This window comes from Lutjanus erythropterus, chromosome 13 (genome assembly GCF_056507025.1).
Source record: "Lutjanus erythropterus isolate fLutEry1 chromosome 13, fLutEry1.hap2, whole genome shotgun sequence".
NCBI lineage: Eukaryota > Metazoa > Chordata > Actinopteri > Lutjaniformes > Lutjanidae > Lutjanus > Lutjanus erythropterus.
This window is the reverse complement of record NC_139329.1, coordinates 22,967,928-22,988,531: the sequence shown is the minus strand read 5'-3', so window position 1 is coordinate 22,988,531 and position 20,604 is coordinate 22,967,928. Positions and strand designations below refer to the sequence as shown.

At 37.5% G+C, this 20,604-nt stretch overlaps 3 protein-coding genes across 3 annotated transcripts; 1 reads left to right on the top strand and 2 right to left on the bottom strand.

Moving 5' to 3' along the window:
- Nucleotides 1–1,048: 1,048 nt before the first annotated feature.
- LOC146316553 (patatin-like phospholipase domain-containing protein 2) lies at nt 1,049–8,222 on the bottom strand. The gene is made up of 9 exons (XM_084734913.1): nt 7,634–8,222; nt 4,920–5,152; nt 4,753–4,818; nt 4,177–4,386; nt 3,038–3,098; nt 2,739–2,927; nt 1,670–1,790; nt 1,476–1,562; nt 1,049–1,376 (listed from the first exon to the last, which is right to left on the bottom strand). Exons 1-9 carry the CDS (start codon nt 7,836–7,838, stop codon nt 1,112–1,114), a joined length of 1,437 nt encoding a protein of 478 aa, XP_084591039.1. The 5' UTR covers nt 7,839–8,222; the 3' UTR covers nt 1,049–1,111.
- A 943-nt stretch (nt 8,223–9,165) lies between these two features.
- Nucleotides 9,166–15,265, bottom strand: LOC146316552 (1-acylglycerol-3-phosphate O-acyltransferase Pnpla3-like). Its single transcript, XM_084733949.1, has 9 exons — nt 14,956–15,265; nt 12,714–12,946; nt 12,092–12,157; nt 11,424–11,633; nt 10,934–10,994; nt 10,614–10,796; nt 10,314–10,455; nt 10,004–10,111; nt 9,166–9,831 (listed from the first exon to the last, which is right to left on the bottom strand). The coding sequence occupies exons 1-9, from the start codon at nt 15,140–15,142 to the stop codon at nt 9,510–9,512; spliced, it is 1,512 nt and encodes a 503-aa protein (XP_084590075.1). The 5' UTR covers nt 15,143–15,265; the 3' UTR covers nt 9,166–9,509.
- Nucleotides 15,266–15,421: 156 nt separating this feature from the next.
- Nucleotides 15,422–20,208, top strand: LOC146316551 (uncharacterized). Its single transcript, XM_084734274.1, has 7 exons — nt 15,422–15,611; nt 15,704–15,828; nt 15,915–15,981; nt 17,462–17,615; nt 18,816–18,958; nt 19,164–19,274; nt 19,805–20,208. Exons 1-7 carry the CDS (start codon nt 15,459–15,461, stop codon nt 19,970–19,972), a joined length of 921 nt encoding a protein of 306 aa, XP_084590400.1. The 5' UTR covers nt 15,422–15,458; the 3' UTR covers nt 19,973–20,208.
- Nucleotides 20,209–20,604: the final 396 nt, after the last annotated feature.

The following is a 20,604-nucleotide window of genomic DNA, read 5'->3' as shown; positions in this document are numbered from 1 at the left end:
GCATCATGGGTAAACTTACGAATACAGTGAGTAATTTTTTTTTTATTTTGTAGCTGGTAGAGTATATAAAAGAGGAAAAAAACAAATGAAACTGGGCCCAACATAAAAGAGGGCTGACATGCAACGAAGGTTGTGCGCTATATTCTGAAACAAGACATGACAGTAACATGATTTGCACGTTTGACCCCAACATGCTTCAGCAGAGGTAAAAAATCATATTTGATATTTTGGTCATAACTACAACATCTTACCTCATGACCAAACTAGCTGACCTTTATCCATCTTTAAAGCTACTACAGGGAACTTTCACACTTTGTTCATTTTGTAGGCCTCTATAGACAAAAGTTGTAGTGTTAACGGCGAAAATAAAATTATCAAAAGAAAAATCTGCTTCCTTTTAACTGGCTAACATACTATTCACATTCATTTTTGCTGGTGAATTGTAAACACAGACATTAACACAGCCATTATGAACAGCCAGTCCACTTGTGGAGGCTCTCATTAACTTTCGGAGACTGTTTCATAACCAGTGAAAAACTCCTTGTAGTAGCTTTAAATAGGCACTTTTGACTGGCTTTATTTCAGCATCATGGGTCTGGAGTGCCACAGCTTTGGCTGTCAGAAATTCCTAAAATTAACATCCTTGAGTATACTGATATACTTCATACACTGCTTCAAAGGGACTTGTTACTGCCCTGTTATACTACACACAAAATGGTACCATACACTTGGAGGTATTTGACAAGTCACATACTTGTACACAAGATAAAGTAAAAGTCATTCAAATCTTCACATGAATACAAATGGATTTTTGCAAGAATGTGTACGATATTCTACTGAAATTCATCATCCTATGAAAATGTTTGTGTAACAACAATCTCATAATACTACAGTGGTGTCTTATGACATTTTTGTTGATTGACCCAAGATAAAGGCCCAAAAGTTAAGTCTCTGGAATGATTTTAAGCACTGGGTTCAACTTGCTGGTCATTCAGCAGCAATGTGCTCATTTATATTATTATATTAGTATGATCTCTGGGAAAAGCTGCTGGTCAAACACATAAAAAGGTTAATATTTACTATTCTAAACAGTCTGTTTTTTCTCCCTGGTTTATGGTTGATGAGCAGTCCATTTACTTCTGTGGTTTAAAGCCATCTTCCCGCATGCGGGGGTTTTGTGGGAGGGTAAGTTGGATGGACCTGCGCCTGTAGAGGTGAGGGAGAAGAGGTCCAGGTTACAGTTGTTGTCCCAGTGAGTTTTGTTGGAATATGGGGTCTGTGTTGAGGACAGACAGTTAATGTTTTTGTCCCTTCCTGTCTGGGTTCTGAGGTCCGAGTTAGAGGACCTGCCGCTGCAGCGCTGCTTTGGAAATGCACTGAACAATACAAAGATAAGAGCACAAAGACAAAAATGAGCATAATAAACTTTGATAAACTCAAATGGTTTTAAAAAAAACTTTATTAAGGGCACAAACCTGTTGGGATCTTGGCTTCTGCTGATCCGTTTCTGCCTGCAGAGATCTGCAGTAGACGTCACCAGTCTGCAGATCTCTGATAATATCCTGTCAGAAGAAGAGACCCATATGTGATTGTTGGTCCATGTTCATTTCACTGAGCAGAAATATTAAGTGACTGTTATTCTCTTGCTCTTGCTTCCATTCCCCTCTACCTTTTGGCGAGTACGACGGTCAGTTCAATGGGCAGCATTAGGACGGTCAGCAGGTACATAACCACTTTCACCGGAAGCAACTTGTCGTCGTCATGACTGTCCCTGCACGCTTCACATAGCACTAAAACACACACACAAACACACGCAAAACATGGATATCAACTGTAAAAGGGATAGTTCACCCCAATGTCAAAAATGCTTATTTTTCCTCATATGTGTGGTGCTATCAAGATTGTTTTGTTGCTGAGATTTGAAGAGAACAGAAGAAGAGAGACTCACACCAAAACAATATAAATGGATAAACAACATGACAGGTAAGAGGAAAAATATGTATTTATGATTTTGGGGTCAACTGCCCCTTCAAATCATAGAAATAATTGACTAAAATCACTGATCTTCAACCAGAATCAATCTAATAATCCTTAGCTGAAAGCAATAAATCTTAAAATTACTTTTTATTTTGTAATTATTGTTATTTTGTATTTTTTACACTTTCATGGGATGTATTTTTCTTGTGATTGATTTCATTTAATGCAAGAATGCACACTTTTATTACACTTTTTCATTTTAACCTTAAAATACTTTTTTTCCAGACATCTGAATACACTGCAAAGTTTTAGATTGTTTTGTATAAATTGAATGGATAAATTGAAACAGAAAATAAATGACACAAACTCAACCTGACAAATAAAGTCTAAAACTTGTTCTATTCTTGTTAACCATAGTTTTAGTTTAAGTGAATTTTGCAGTTTTCCTGTCCTCGTCACCTGCTTCATGGCTGTCACACACGTATGTTGAAGAAATGCATGTCAGTGGTGTTTATTATCTCAAGCAAATTAATACCCACACCCCTAACATACTTGAGCACATGGTGATTAAGACAGGGTATTCATTCTTCTCTTTCCTTGTCCTGTTTTTTTGCGTCCCGCCTTTGTGCATTTCAACAAGTTTGATTCCAATAAACCCAAAACTTACTCAAGCTTAGCTCAACTGTCACTCTTTTTTGATGTTAAAGTAAATAAACCCTTTCTTTGACCTATTGATTATCAGTCCCACATGTCCTCCTCACCTGTCCTGAAGCTAACTGGCAGGTTCTCTATGACTTTCAGGTCCAACCACCAGTGATCCTCCTGATGAGGGTTTTGTCCACTCAGTCTCTTCTTTGACTCCTCTGCTGGAGCCACCGGCTCACAACAAGCTCTGACCGTGTCCGTCTCCATCACCAAACTGGGGGGAAGACGCTGCGTTCCAAGCAGATCTATCACAGACATTTGACTACTAACTATATATTGGCTGTTACTGCGTGCTGTGAAGCAGAAAAATCAAAGACTCATCAGTGGTGAGCAGGATGAAGATGGAACAGCTCACCTCTTTCTCTCAGGAAATGATGAGCATCCAAGTAGCCGTTGTGGCAGATCTCAGCCAGCATCTGTCAAGAACAAAAGAAAAAGAAAAAGAAGAAAATCATAGAGTAGTAACAGTGTAGGAATAATCTGTTACAAATGAATTGAAAATGTTACTTAAGTGAAAGTACAAAAGTAATAAAATCTAAATATACTTAATTATGTAATGCTATCACTGTTATGATAATATTTCTCTATAATATTTGAATGAATGATCCGCTGTCATCCTCTGCTTGATGTATATATGATCTCCTAATGTTGTGTTATGATTTGATATTTATTCTTTGTCTTAATCATATTTGCCCTTGTTTAAGTATCTTGTTATTTTTGTTTTGTTAAATGTTTTGTCTTGCTGTATTTATATTGTACATATACATTATATTGTATTTTTATTATTATATTTACATCTCAAGAGGTTTTTCCTAATAAAGAATTTCAGTATACTTTAAGGACTAACAGTAAAACTATTCATTATGCAGACGGTCCTGGCCCATTTAAAAATAATGTGTGTTATATTATTGAATTATAGTTATGTATGCATTATTATGTGCTATATTGTAATGTTGTAAGTAGAGGGTTTTTTATTGCCATGCAGCTTTGAATTTCACCAAGGGATCAATTAAGTCTTATTTTTATCCAGAATAATTCATCGTATTTGTTTTATATTGTTTATATTTTGTATTATTAATCTGAATCTTAAAAGCAAACTATGCAGGATTTTCCCAAGAGCAATGCACAAAAATAACACCTCTTAATCATTACCCGAGGCCTGTGGCAGCTCCTTATTTTCTCATTAATTTTCTCTATTTGGGACGTTTTTATCAACCCCCAAACATCAGCATTTGACTTCCTGAGAAGGCGACTTAACAACAAACTGTCTTTCTTGTGTGTTGACAACCTGCAACTTATAAATCCTGCATATTCAACCTTTAAAAAGAAACTAAATGTACCAAATTAATGTAGTGGTGTAATATTTCCCTGTGAATGTAGTGCAGTAGAAGCATAAATGCATGAGTAAAGTATCTCAAGTACAGTACTTGAGTAAATGTACTTAGTTACTTTCCACGACTATTTGAAGTAAAAGAAACGTGGACAGGGACTCACCTCAAGTCTTGGAGGGAGGAAGGACGTACAGACACGATGCACATTTCCAGTGTTGACCTGGATGCTGACGTTGCCATAGTGCACCTCGAAGAAGTTGAACGTACCCTCTCTGGGGCAGATGTCGCTCTCGCCTGAGAACGGGGCCATAGTGATGGTGTTTCTGTGCTCGAACAGAGGCATGTTGTTGCTCAGGGCTCCATCCATGTAAAGCTGAGAGTACAACAAGAAACTGACTTCTGTTATATGAATATAACAATACTCACTAGATGTTTTTACCTTTTTAATGATTTGTTTAACTATAAAATATATATATAATAAGTGGACAATGTAATGTTCTGTAATTAATATTGTTCTGTAGTAATATTGGGGTTTTGTCCTATTCATATTTTTTCCCTTCTTTGTGCACCATGAAGTAGATCAATTTTAAATCCCTACTCTGATTTTTTTTTGTACTTAAACCCTCTAGGATTTTATAGGATTTAAAGTAGGCTTTAAAGTAAAGAACACAGTAAAACCATTTCTTTCTAGTGGGTTTAGAAAAGCTTAACTTAGAAAATGCACAGGATATTTGCTCACCACTCCACGGTATGAAGGTGGGATGAAACCACAGTAAACGGGGAAAAAGCAGCTGCACATAAGAACCTGAAAAGGCAGGACAAAATTTCAGATATCGGACCCTCAGCTCCTGGCATTTTGTTTAATTACTATGCTGTGAAATCCAAAATATTTCAGTCCCTCTGTACCTGAATGAGCTCCTCTCTGCTGTCGAACTCTGACACCAAAACATTTTTCCCATCCTTCAGTCTGGTGAGGGACACGCAGAGCTTTCCAGAGGCCCGCAGGTGAGCGTCTGCCGGGAGCTTCTCCAACAGGGAGTCCCGTACTGACCGCAGCAGGCTGAAGGTCGGGTGGAAAACTCCCAGAGTGTGTTTTCTGGCCTCTTTTGCCATGGTCAATACATCAACACAGAACTGCTCTGAGGAGGAAAATATATATATAAAAAAATCAATCTCTGAAGGTGGTCATGAATTACAACAGTAAAGGTGAATAAGTGTCAGAAAATTAATAGCTAATAATAATAAAGTTATCATTTGTTTGTTTTTTTTTTACATTTTCTTTGGCTGTTTGGTGATTCCCACTAAACTTTTAAACTAGCTCAAAATCAAGAAGGATTTAATTTAAACTTTCACCAGGATTAAATTTAATTATCTTGCTCCAAAACTTTAAACTTTATTTAAACTTTGACCTATCAACTTTTAACGCCTGAGGACCTTTAACTTTCAATACTCAAGTTCTCAGACTCACTCATCCCAACTGAGTTTAATGATTAATCTCTTTCTCTCTTTCGCTCCAGTTGATAAAGTAGCAGAAAAGTTGTTTTCAAGGGAGGAGTAGGCTAACTATCTTTTTAGTTATCTAGAAAACATTATAGCCTAATGTTTAGGTAAAATTTTAGATAGCTGGTAAACAGTTCAATGTTTTTGTTTCCCCCATCCGTTACACTCACTAGGTCCTGACGCACTCAAATGTACTATTTATTTATTTATTGATTGATTGATTTGGATGAGAAAGCATCTCCATATGGATTCAACTTTGCATCACTTAACCTGGATTTACAAAATAGACATTTTTTTTTATTTTTTTAAGATGATTTTTTTGGGGGGGCTTTTTGCCTTTATTAACATAAGTCAGCTGAAGATACGACAGGAAAAAGGGAGAGCAAGAGGGGATGACACGCAGCAACCAAGTTGCAAAATGCATTCTGGGTATTGTAGAGATTCAGCAACAACTTTAGTTTATTGTTTCAGATGATTGTTTTCTTATCTCACTTCTTTACTTGTTGTTGCTTTATTGCTGTGAGTCATCTCATCATTTCTACTCAGGATTTACGGTTCTTATGTTGTCAAATGATAAATACCTATATTATGGTGTTTTTTGTTGCTTTGTGTTCTTATTGTATTTTTGATGTTGAAGTGTTGTGTGTGTTTGTGAGGGGTGAGTGAGAGAAGAAGGCAGAGAGACCGTGAGTGACAGGTGCTTTTCCTCATTAGGCCTCTCTTTAAACTCTATGTAACCTCTGGAATTTGCCCTCACTATTTCATGCACTCTGTGTCCGTGAACCTGCCAAGTACATTGTTTACTCCGAGTATCAATAACAGCACCTGCTCTGAGATAACATATCTCTGACCTTTCTGAATGACCAAATGCCTCAATTACTACAGGAAGAACATGAAAACTTGTATGACAAAGCAAACATGAAATATATCAAAACTAGATTTTATATTAATATTTTATTATATTTGTATTATTTTAGAATTTGTATCACTCTTAAATTCATCTTCAGCCCTCCATGACATTTTTGTTTTTGTGGGTACCTGTAAGAGCTACAACAGTGTCTCTGTTGTAAAATGATAAATAAATGAACCTCATAATCTTGTAATGTTTGATTTTAATAATGCACAGCTTTTACTTATCCTTGAACATAATAATTAGCCATTAACTACATCATTACTGTCACACTGTTAATAAATGGCTGAGACCCACTAAAAAAATAACTTACATAACGTATTTACTTGAAAAGTCAGAGTCAGAATTTATTTTAGACATAAGAGAGGTAAATACCAGATTTCATGACATAAAACTTATCAACCTACAAAGTTAGGTCGTGTTTTGTTTATTTTCAATATATAAAAGAGGAAAAATATCAGATTATATTACATAAAATGGATCTGCTTGCAAAGCAAGGGTTAGGTTCAGTATATTTTAAAAATATTTAGTAGAAAACACCAAATTTCATCACATAAAAAGGACCTACTTGCAAAGTTTAGATCAGATTATGTTTATTTTAAAAGTATTTCACAGAAAATACCAGATTTCATTACATAAGGGTAGTGTAAGGGGCTGAAAAACTGAAAACTAACAACTATTGTTGATGCTGATAAGATAATATAAGATAAATTTTAATGATCACACTGGAGAAATTCACGCTACAGTAACTCAAAAAGAACAAGTAGAAAAAAGGGGTGAGTGACAAATAGAATACTTATAAAATAAAGATAAAATAGAAGAATAAAATGTATAAAATAATTACGAAATACAAACACTACACAACACAACATATACACCATATACACCTTTCACCTACACAGATATATGGAGATATTTGGATATGTGGACAGATGTATGGGTAAATATGTATAATTGTGCAGGATAATTGCACACAAATTGCAGTACACACATAGCATTATAATAATCATAATAATGCAATTAGTGATGCCTTGTAAAAGCAGATTGCACAAAGAGGCAGATTGAATTACACACAACACTAACAGCAAAATTTTCACATTGATGATTTACAGAAGAAATGTTTTTATCCAAAAACACTTGAAGGACCCTGACCCTGACGATTTGAGTCAGCTGGAAAAACTCTCACGTCTCTCACATACAGTAAACTCACCAATGGGAATCCCAACAGTCAGAGCTGCAGCCACGAGACATCCAGATGAGGCTCCACAGATTTTAGAGGCTCCACTAACGAGCTGCGGGACCTGCTGGAGGATACAGCTCAAAGCTCCCAGGTAGTAAATACTCCTGAACCCACAGCCTGCAAACGAGATGTTCCACTCCTCCTCCCAGTTAAACATCTTCTCTGAGGTTTCCATCAACTCAAACCCACATCTCTAATCAATCACCCGTCAGAATTCATCTGGTGCAGTTGGATTCCCTTCAGGATTTCATAAACATGTAAAGCACTGACTCATCTCCACTACGCTCAGAGGTGAAATGGGCAGTTCCTCAGTTTGCTGTGGCGAGGTGTTGCACAACTTACTAGGCTCTAACGTCACCAAGCTGGAGTCACCTCACATACTAAGCTGCATGACATGTGATACAGTTTTCATAACTGACTTAACCAGCAGAAGCACAGGGGCCTGAAGGGGGCCAGCAGGAAAACAAACAGTCAGAGGGATTTCTCCACTTTAACCTTTCAGCTATTGACTTGTTGAAGCAACTAACTACATGAAAACAACTATTTTTTTGAGTTTACTGAGTGTGGGACTGGTGTGGACTGCAGGCAGGTCAGTCTAGAACCTGAACTTTTTTACTGTTGGAACACGTGCAGAATTTGTCTTGACATGGTCGTGCTGAAAGAAGCGGGACGTCTCTGAAAAAGATGTCGTCTGGTTGGCAGCACATGTTGATCCAAAACCTGTACGAGCCTTTCAGTGTTAACGTAGCCTTCGCAGATGTTTCCACTTTAGCCTGGAGGACACAACGTCCATGATTTCTGAAAACAATCCGAAAGACTGACTCATCAGGCTGCAACATACTTTTGTACTTTGTGTCAGTTCATCTCAGATGAGCTCTGGTCCAGAGAAGCCTGCAGTGTCTCTGCATGTTGTTGATATATGTCTTGCTCTTTGCATGGCAGAGTCTTAGCTTGCATTTGTACATGCAGTGACAGTTTTCCAAAGTGTTCCTGAGCCCATGTAGTATCTTTTATAAAAAATATATGGGTTTTTTTGAGGGGTCAAAGTTTTTTTTTTGCCCTGCCCCTAACGTGCAGTGATTTCTCTGGTTCTCTGAATCTTTTAGTGATACTGTGGATTGTAGATGATGAAATTCCTAAATTTCTTGCAGTTTTGTTTTGAGAAATGTTGTCCTTAAACTGCTGGACTGTTTGCCCACACAGTTTTTCACAAAGTGGTGAACCTCACTGAATCCTTGAGCCTTTAATATCTAATCATAATACTATCCCCAGTTAACCTATTTATATGTTGAACGTTAAAAAACAGGTGATTTTTGAGCATTTCACAACATTGACAGTGTTTTGTTGCCTCTGTCCAAACTTTTTTGGAACGTGTTGCAGACATCAAATTCAGATTGAGAGTATATTTTTTTTAAAAAACTAATAATTTATGGTTTATCAAAAACATTAAATGTCTTGTACTGTGTTCCACTGAATACATGTTGAAGAGTATTTGCAAATCATTGCATTCTGTTTTTATTTACATTTTACACAGCATCCCAACTTTTCTGAAATCATGGTTGTAACATGATCATTGTTAATATAAAAATATGGACTAGTGAAGCTTTAACTTTGAGATTTTCAAAAAGATTGCCGAACTCAATGGAAGAGAGCTGGCAGAGTGGGCAGGACATAAGATATAGATGTAAGCTTACCTCAAGAAAAATCACTGTGAAGAACAGTTTTATAATTGCTTACTGTATTACAAAATTGAGTACATCTTTGCATTCTTTTATTCAACATTTTCACTTCATCATCTGTTTCAGCGCAATATTAAATATATTTACTTGAATGCAGAAAAGAACCTTTAATCCTCTGTCTTGTGGTTTGAAGTTCGCTGGGATGCAATTTTTCCGATCCACCTCACAGCTCTTCCCAAACCCCAGCTTCTACCTGCACTTTGAGGTGACTCTGTGGCGGCTTCACCAAACCCAGAGGTGGAGCAGAAGGTGGGCGTAGGGGGCGGAGTCAGAGACCTGTAGCCCAGCTCAGTATGTGTGTTCCAGGTGAAAGGCAGACTGGAGGTGGGCGTAGCTTCTGGGGTCATCGGGAGGACGTTTATGTCTTCTTCTGTCTGATCGCACAGGCTCAGGCCTGGCAGGCTTGTGCATCGGCGCAGTAGAGTCTCCCTGGAGAAAGAACAGGGTAAAGGGATAGTTCGTCAGTTTTGTGGCTCTAGGAAGAGTAAAATATCTTGAGAGAGATCTGATGAATTTTCATTTATGATCTAGCGTGGCATCTTGCACCAGTCTCCACATTTATGAAGATTTGGGCAGGAGAAATGATTATTACACTGCTTACCTGTCATAGTCCTCCTCCTCGCCCTGCGAAGCTGGTTTGTATGTGTCTCCAGCTACGCCATAGAGCCAGCTCATGTCCCTTGGCACATCTGGGATCCAGCTCACAAGTCTGAAAGGAACAGTGAAAGTCTTTATTTATGAAGATACCGAACACTCTTTTCATGAAGATGTAAACTGTTTGGATGACAGATATAGATAGTGTCAAATATTTTGACAATCACAGGACAGAATACTGAAGTGACCCCTAGCATATTAAAAGTACTTTAGATGTGGTATTATTAGGTTGAATACAGGCTAATACGCTGCTGTACCTCTGAGCTAGAGAGTAAGCCGACTCCACCGGTGCAATACGAGGCATCTGCAGGTAAGAAGTCATTTTCTTTGGCAGATACTCCGTCATGTGGGACAACAGACCCCCAGCAGCATGCGTCTCTCTGCAGGCCTCACACAACACTGTGGAAAACAAACGTTACATATTTAGTTTTACTGCATTAAATTTAATGTACTAGCCCAGTGGCTTAGTGGTATATTATTGTTTCTTCAGTTTAAATCACAGTCCTATCTGTGCTGTTTATTTCCCACATCACCCTGCCTTGAATGACTACTGTTACCCTTCTTAATGTTAACTGGGAGGTGCTCTGTGAGCTGTGGATCCAGCCACCGGCCCTCTTCCTCAGGTGTTTTCTGTCCGTTCTGTTGTGTGTTCTCAGTGGTCTCCTTCACCAGCTCACAACAAGCAGGTTTGGGTGAATCCATCTGCAAACTCCTCTGGGGACTCTCACTGCTGATCAGATCTGTCGATGAGCATTAAAATTAAGATGTTTTCTGAAATAAGAAGCACTGGATTACTCATCAATTGTGGCTAGAAGAATAAAACAGAAATCTTCCCCACCTTTTACATGAATATTGAATTATGGCAGGATGTCCTTACTGTTCTCTTGCAGGAAGCGGAGAGCATCTGTGTAGCCATTCTGACAGATTTCAGCCATTGCCTGTAAAATCCAAAAGATGTTTGGCAAGGATGTGAGCTGAAATTATTACTATTCATTATCCACTGGTATTAAGAGAAATGGGAGACTTGCCTCAGAGAATTTTGTGTTTTATATGTGAGGTTGCAGCAACTAATTTCTGACCAGCAGAGGGCAGAAAGAAGATATCAAAAGAATTTTGAAACTAGTTTCAGAGCTAATCTCAACATCTGGTTTAGACAGGACTTTAAAAACAAGGTTTGGAAACATCAAAAAAGGTTTTTGAGTAATTGAATTATTGATTTTTAATGTACTCAATATCAGAATTATAAATCTAAACTGGTGTCCACTGGCTTTTATGTAATTTTAAGTCAGTTAATTCCATTAATGTTCATTCATGTACTGTGTAATTTAATATTATAGCCTTTGTAACCTGGACCTTCTGTGTCTCACCTCCGGCTCGGGGGGGAAGAAGGTTCGGGTCACTCTGTACACGTTCTCTGAGTTGACCTGGATGCTCATGTTGTTGAAGCGCACCTCGTGGAAGATGTGCGTGGTTGCTCGAGGACAGAGATCACTCTCACCGGCGTATGGAGAGAACGTGACTGTGTTTTTCAGGTGACATCGAGGCAGGTTGTCACTGACGGCACCGTCCACATAATGCTGAGTGGGAAGGCAGGGTACAAAACCAGAATTTATTCAGACCACATGTTTTTAAATATTCAGAGTAATGAACAATGGCCAAGACACTGGATGCAGTTTTCATGAAGCTCCATAATTAACAGATCAGGCAACAACTAGATCAGTTTCATGGGTTTAAGTTTGGAGCATGTGAATGACATAAAATCCCCTGTATATTAGAATGCAATCCAACAGTCTTGTACAAATAAAGCTTTTAGAGCTGCAAAAATTCATTAGTTTGTGGTCAAACGCCAACTATTTTGAATAATCAATTAATCATTTTTTTAAGAGAAAATTCTTTGATTTCAGCTTGTCAAATGTGAACATTTTCTTGTTTCTTTAGTCCTCTTCTATGGCAGTAAGCTAAAATCTTTGGTTTGTGGACAAAACAAGACATTTGAGGACATCATAACATCTTAACAATTTGCTGGTTCACTCACCACTCCGCGGTAAGTCGGTGGAATAACCCCACAGTAAAAAGGGACGAAGCAGCTGCATAAAAGGGCCTGGGAAAGGTGGATATTACTGCATATTAGTTACAGAAACATGAATTCCCTGTGCAAACAAACACAAAAGTGTTTTCTTTAAAATGTTGTTGGGTTTAATCAATTCTTAAGCCTTATTTCCAGAGAGGAAGGACTGGTGGTCAAAACAGCGAACAAGATTTTATTACTCACAGATATGAAACTACAAAAACTGTTGCAACACTTGTATCACAACCCATCAGATGACAGCAGAGTGATTCATAAGACTCATTTCCTGACTATTTAATTGAAATACTTCCCACCTCTGGTGTTTTTCTATGAAACAGTAGGATAAACACAGGTGTTAACAATGATGCTAATTAAGGTCCTGTTCCATTTAGTGTGGCAGAGTCTTTCCAGTGAGCCACCATGCACATGAGCAACCTACCTCTGTTTGACCTGAATGAGAGAGGACTCAGTATCATTGGTAACACCTTTGTTTACATTATTATTTAATGTCAAAATGGCTGCTGTGAAAAAAAGGTCTCCCAACCTCAGACGACAAGGTCAGCTTCAGTTCCTAAATTGTAAAACATACCTGAATGAGCTCCTCTCTGCTGTCAAACTCCGACACCAGTACGTTCTTCCCATCAGACACTCTTGTCAGGGACACGCTGAGCTTCCCAGACGCTCGGAGGTGGGCGTCTTCTGGAAGGCTCCTCACCAGAGAGTCCTTCACCATCTGCAGCAGGTTGTACGCTGGGTGCAGGGGCCCCAGTCTGTGCTTCCTCGCCTCTTTGGCCATCAGCATCAAATCAGCACAGCATTCTTCTGCTCAGAGGAACACAGTCATTACAGTGCATGGTTTGTGGAAATGCTGAATTAGGATTCTATAATTACAAATAAAACTATATCAATGATGCATTCAATTGCAGAAACTTCTACGTGTTTAGAAGCCCACACATGAATCCTGACTGTATAGGCCTTAAAAACAGAAGTGATGACAATTTATGTTACAAAATGTTACAGTTTATCTTTCTAGATAGTTTTGGTGTGAGTTCAAAATTTTGGAGATTTTGGATTGTCTGGCTTTTCTCCAGTGGATTTATTGGTACTTGGTTTGTGTTGCTCAAAGCACCAAAAAATACATTTGAAAAACTCAACAGCTGTGTCTCTTTCCAGAAATCATGACTCGACTTCTGCAAAACTCTGCAACTCACACCAAAGCTGTCTAGATGGATAAATGACACAACATGTATTTTTGATTTTGGGGTGAACTTGAAGTTAAGATTAACTCTTTTAATTTATTTGATTGAAAATGTGTGTATTTTTTCTTATTATGTTATCAATTATTTGCCAAAGTAGACTTTTAGTCACTCAGATATCAGATAAAAACTATTACAGATTCTAGGTCTAGTCTATCTAGTGTTCTTTTTTACTATCAACATGCATCTAAAGCTCAAATCCACGTGTGCCAAAGTGATGAAAGGTCAGTAAGCAAAGAAAAACTCTTAACTGTGCACAATTTTATCACAAAATCAGAACCATCCAAATAAGATACACCCACAGCAAGACTTCCACATATCAACCTGCCAACAGAGACTTTCTGTCACGCCCATGAAGAGCTCAATGAGGTCAATGTGAGCACTATCAGTGAGGTTTTGAAGGGGATCAGGGTGGGGTAAAATGTCAATGCCACTACCACAGATAAATGGTCAAATTCACCAGCCATTCAATAGTAAAACATTATCTAAAATCCATTTTTATATTTTCCCACTCTGAAGTGGATATAGGTTAATGAATTTGTCATGGAAGAGACAGAAGAAACACCTGGAAATGTAACTGTAAGACATATTATACTAATTAAGGTTAAACAACTTACCAAAAAAAATCATAAAAATACTCCCCATAAGGTTGACAGTGGCAATGACATCGGGGATTTATCAAAACACAATGCTGCTTGGGCGCATTAGATCTGTGACGAATTATGTGTTAAAATGTGGTGACATAAATTACATCTTAAATATTGTTTATTTAGCCGAATATGTTTTCTATTTACCAAAATAGCATAAAATGACAATTTTTTGAATAAAGTTTGGCCAGTAGAGAAAGCATTCCAACAACATTGTTAAAAAAGTACATATGTATATTGGAGATTTATCAAAGTACAACACTGCTTCGCTCATGATATCTATGCCGAATTATATGATAAAATGGAATGACTTCAAAAATCACTTAAATACTGTTTCATTTAAACACATATATTTGCTAATTCAGAGAGTAGCGTTAAAATGTCAGACTTCTAAAGGAAGTTTGGTCAATAGTTAAGGAAACCACAACTGACCTGGAGGTTGTCCAGCATTAAAAAAAAAAAAAGATCTCTATGGTGTCAACAGTTGGAGTTGTTTTCAGATTACAATACTGATTGACGCATAAGATTTATACCTAATGAAATAGTAGAATGTAGTAACCTAAATGACATCGTAGAAACTATTCTATTCAACCCAGTATATTTACTATATTACCAAAGTAGCGTAATGACATTTTCAAAGAAATTTGGTCTGTGGAGGAAGGACAGACAACTCAACTAGGGTAGTCCAACAGTAATTAAAAAAAGAAGAATGTCAACAGTGGCATTGAGATTGAGTTTTATCAAAGTACAGTGCTGCTTGGCATATTACAATTTATGCCGAATTATATGAAGAAATGTAGTGACTTAAACTGCATCTTCAATATTGTTTCAATTGGTCAAATACATTTTTTAATTGCAAAAGTATTTTAAAATGACAGAGTTTTGAATATAGTTTGGTCTGTCGAGAAAGGACCCACCACTCACTCACCTAGGGGGATCCCAACACTAAGAACAGTGGCCATCAAAGAACCTGCAGATGCTCCATAGATTTTAGAGGCATCTTGGATGAAGCGAGGGAACCGTTCAAGGATGCAGCTGGTGGCACCAACATAATAAATCCCCATAAAACCGCATCCTGCAAAGGAGATGCTCCACTCTTTCTTTAAATCAAACATTATCACAGGTGCGAGTCCAGACTGTACCAATCTACCACAGACACAAACGCAACTTGTTACTGTAATGTAAAATTAAAGTGAATGTGGATCACTGTAGGACAACTGACACCTTCACATCACCTGTGAACATCATCCAAAGGTGAGCAACTCATAAATTATTACGCAATTTTGTTTTTTTACGATCTGTTTTCCTATTGGCTGGAGAGGTCACATGGCAGCAGAGTGGGACGGCAAGGACTGATGGCTCCTTTGTAACGTTCCTGTCAAACTCATGCTTTACATTCAGCTTTTTTGAAACGCACTTTTTGTTTTTAAAATGAGCATCCCAGTGGTGGACTTTGGCGCATACAGCCTGAACGAGAAAGATGTTTCTGACGAGCAGATGCGCAACTTGAGCGAAAAGCTGAAGACAGCTTTCACAGAAGTTGGTTTCGTTTTTTTGCAGAACACAGGGATCGCTCAAGAGGAGGTAAAAACATGAACTAAAGTGGAAAAAAAAATAGCTTTTAGTTACTTTAAAGTGCTTAAAGTGGAATATACGTCTCTCTTTTTTTTTGATAGGTGGATGGTGTTATGGACATATCCGAAAAATTCTTCCTCCAACCAGATGACCTGAAAAGACCCTTCAGCAGAAAATCCTTTGCCAACTGTCCAAACCATGGCTGGGTGTCTATGGAGACTGAGAGGTAGGATCGTGACCTCAACACAATAATATAACACTTCTTATTTGCACAATTTAGTGTTTTTTAAAATGTGAGTAACTGCCTTTCAGGTTGAATCCGCGTCGACCTGGAGACCTGAAGGAGGCGTTCAACACTGCTTCACTTCACCCTGACATAGTAATGATTAAATGTCAATGTTTGGATTTGTTAATTTTATACAACAGACAGAGGAGTCAAATCTTTACGTCTAAGAAGCTGGAACCAGCAAATATTTGCTATTTTGGCTTGAAAATTACAGAAACAATTAATTGATAATCAAAAAAAGTTGGCAGTTTTTTCAGCCGACTAATGGATTTAAACTTAATAAAGAAAAAGTCAAATATTTTGAAAATGCTGGTCTTTAAATCTAAAAGCAAATCTGCAGAATATTTTGTTATTATCAACACATATCAGACAATGTATACACCGATACCGATATAACTGTTATAAGCCAATATCAGGCCAATTGGCTGACTGATGTGGCTGTCTGGCTCTAATTGATTAGTGAGTACAGTTTTATAGCACTCCGTCCTGCACAGTGAAAACTATGTGTCTCAGGGAAACTGTCAAGAGCATTTTTCACAAGTTTTTGACATTTCATAGACTAAATGATTAATCAGGAAAATATTTTGCAGATTAATCAGTAATGAAAATAATCTGCAGCTAAAGATTATTTTAATTATTGATTTATCTGCAAAATATTGTCCTTGCTCTAGCTTGTATGCTGTATAACATTGTCAGCTGATATATTGATATTGGAATTTTTTTTTAACTCCGTAATGTTGGTATTGGCATCAGCTCACCAAATCCAGTATCATGTGTTGAGACATCTGGCTACACATCATTCATTCATTCATTCATTCATTCATTCATTTTCTGTAACCGCTATGGAAATTTTGATTTCACATATTTATGATACCTTAACTGGTTGTCAAATCTTATCTATTTCATCACAAAAATAAGTTTAACATTCACTGACACACTAAGTATCAGATTTACACTAGATAAAAACAATTTACTGAAATTTCATTGTCCTAAATGACTGACAAAGACTTATTTGCAGAATAATAAGTTTTATCTTTACTACATTAAGTAAATTACGCTGCTAAAACTTACGTAAGGTTTTGCATGCAGGACTTTTACTTGTACTGGAGTATTTTAACTGTATGGTATTAATAATTTTACTTAAGTAAAGGATCTGAATATTTCTGTCCCTCCTGCATTGGGATTTTTGGTCATATGACATATTGACAGATTGATCTCACTTCATTCTGCAGGTTATCAGTTTGGAGGTCAAAGTACAAGTTACTCTGTAACTGTTATGTTAGCAGAGAAGGTTCTGCCCTACTGTTCTATTGTTGGCCCAATTGATTATTAGATTATTATTGATTTATCACACATATGTCAGCGTCAGCATATATATACATTTAGAAAAGGGGTCCCTATTTCATGTCCACCAGAGTCAGTCCATAGTTTTGTTTTGAATTAATTTAAACCAATTATCAGGAAAAAAGAACAGTGCATGATAAATTATCTGATTTTTTTTTTTTAACTTTCAAATGTCAGTCTCACAAATCCAGTATCAGTCAGACTCTAATTCTGTTCTCTTCTGCTGTAGAAATGGCCGTCAGGTGCTTTATCGGGGTTCAAGGAGATCCAGACGTCTTTCTTCCTGCGCTGTAAGGAGCTGAGTCTGCGGGTGCTCAGGGTGCTGGCCCACAGTCTGGGTCTGGACCCCGAGCTCTTCCTGAGTGCTCACCAATTAATAGGAAGTATGTACCAAACAGACACACCCGCTGCTCTCACTGTGGAGTACTGTGGCTTGCATTCGAGCTGCATGTCATTTAAAAGAATCAGTGTTCAGCTGATATGTGGCAACACTAGTGTGACTCATCCTTTGTTTATCTCATGTTAAGGTCTCTTGAGTATGTGCAGGCTGTTTCGCACACATTCAGTGGTCGAATGTAACTAAGTGCGCTTACTCAAGTACTATAATTTAATACTAATTTGAAGTACTTGTACTTTTACATCACAGAGGCAAGTGTTGTACTTTTTACTCTACTACATTTGTCTGGCAGCTTTAGTTCCTAGTTACTTTTCAGATTACAAGTTTTCATACCCCTCATGTTTTAATGAAAACCATCTAACTCCAAATTTGGTGAGTCTGATTTTTAGTTTTTTCTTATAAACTGAAGGATTAAGTGTTCTGTTATGGGTTTAAAAAATCTTCTACTTCTCTTCTACAGTTCTTAAAAGACAGTTCTCCCCAAAATCTATTTTTTTCTCCTTGGTCTGTAGATTTATCCATCTGGATAGTTTTGGTGTGAGTTACAGGGTTTTGGAGATACTGTCCGTAGAGATGTCTGGAACTCTGTGCAAAAAAACTCTCAAACTGCAAGTGTATACATGTGGTCAACTGCGTAAGTAACGACAGCACTTGAAATAACAAATCAACCCCCCAAAAAACAAAATGACAAAAAACAACAAACAAATCATCATCTTGAGAGGCAGATAAGACCCTCTGTGATCTCCACATTCCTCTATTTACTGTAATAATCTATATCTTCAAACAGACAACGCCTTAAAGTTCCTTCATGTTCTTATACCAAAGCCAAATAGACTTTAGCTCCCAGTGTATCGTTGAATCTCGAACCCAGCGTAAAATTCTTGTGATATTAAAGTACCAGGTTTTAAAGCTGCTGTAGGTGATTCTGAAGTAAATAGTTGATTGTTGAGTCTCATTCCTGGGTCGACAAGTATAGATGTTTTAGGTTTGAAGCTTGGCCTGCGTTAGAGACTCCTCCTGGCTCTGATTTGTTGTTTTCTTTCTTATGTGGTGGAAATTAGGCCATTAGGAGCCTGAGGAAGTTGTTTTTTTAATGTCTCACACACTGCTGTCAGGATATAGTAACAAAAAGTTATTTTTTATAAAACTTACTGAACCTTTAACAGAGTTGTTGTGTCTCCTGTAGCTGATGAGAATGGCACCACACTGCGGTCTCTGTACTACCCTCCAGTAGACAGTGAGAAAGTGAAGGAGGGTCAGCTGCGATGTGGAGAGCATTCGGACTACGGCAGCATCACCCTGTTGTTTCAGGGCTCTGAAGGTCTGCAGGTAAAACCACCGACTCTCCGTCTCTCCATAAATAAGACTTAAGTTTAACTCATGTTTAACCATTTAACACAAGCTTAATTCTGTGACGTTAACTGTGTCTTTAAAGTGGAGGATTACCAAACTGCAAATTATTGCTGTTTTTACGTTTGTTACTGATAAAGAAATCTAAAGGTATGTGACCCACCTGACACTTGTTAACCTGCAGGTGCGTCATCGTTCAGGTGAATTCATGTGTGTTCCCGTCGTCCCCGGGGCGGTCCTCATCAATATCGCTGACCTGATGCAGCGCTGGACCAACGATCAGTTTATCTCTGTGGTGAGTTGAGAGAAACTTCTGCAGATTGGACTGATGATTATTAATGAAGACCTTTCCTGGTCGTGTATCATTTTATTTTCACTTTATTTTCTCTGTTACATTATATTTTATATGTTTCTACTACTGTTATTATTACTTTAAGCAGGATGAAATGCCATACTGACTATTGTTTAGATATAATTTAGGGACATGATGCTGTTATTGTAGTCATTGTTAGTTGATTTTCTTGTTAACTGGTTATTGTAGTTTTTTTGTTTTGTCTCCTTTTGCCCTTTTTAAAACTGTTTGATGTTTAAATTTAATTATGTTGTTAACTTGTGCGGACCCCAGAAGAGTTGTTCATCTTTTTAGAAGTAATTGTACAAAAAATGTCAGGATTATAGAAATCTCAGCTTAACTAGAACTAAAGGAGAATAATATTTATACTGTAGGAAATAAAAAACAAATGAATAAAATCTGATTGAGTTCAGCATGAATTCATTAAATGACACCAAAAAAGCATGTATGTAATGTAAAAATCTGTCCCTCAGGTCCACAGAGTGTTGCTGCCCCCTGCTGGAGACTCCTGCACACGACAGTCTCTGGCTTTCTTTGTCCAGCCGGATGATGAGGCTGTGATCACCTGCAGCAGATACCCTCCAGTCACAGCAGGCGCCTACCTGATGGAGCGCTTTAATGACTCATACGGACGAACCTAAACTTCTTTGACCCACCAGATCATTCATATACAACTGACAGTAAACGTGCTGTCATTTTGTCAACAGAGGAAGTATCTTGTAGGGCTGCAGCTATCAATTATTGTAGTAATCGAGTAATCTATCGATTCTTCTGGCGATTAATCGAGTAATCGGGTAAGAAATATTGCGCGCTCTGCAATTTTTTTTTCCATTTCATTACTTTTACTTTATTGAAGAGCAATAGTAATATACAAAAGTTTACAAAAGTACTATAAATCGTCTTTCCTTGTAGTATCTTGCTTGGTACTTTTTACTTAAGTACAAAGGTAAAAGTAAAGGTAGTACTATCTGCAGAATGGTTTGTTTACATGTTAAAATTACAATGGTTTTCTTCTGGAGGAGGACAGATGTCCCCAGAACCCCTACAGGGGACTGGATGACCAACATGTCACCTTTTTCTCTTTTTATGCTTCTGCAGGTCTGAATTTTTATTAAGCAAAAATACTAATAAGAGTATCATTAAAGTACAAGAAAAGCAATAAAAATGTTGATTTAAAAAAAAAAAAAGATGCAAGATTTTACTTGTAATTAAGTATTTTTACAATGTGGTGTTAATGCTTTTACTTACATAGAGGATGCGAGTACTTTTTCCA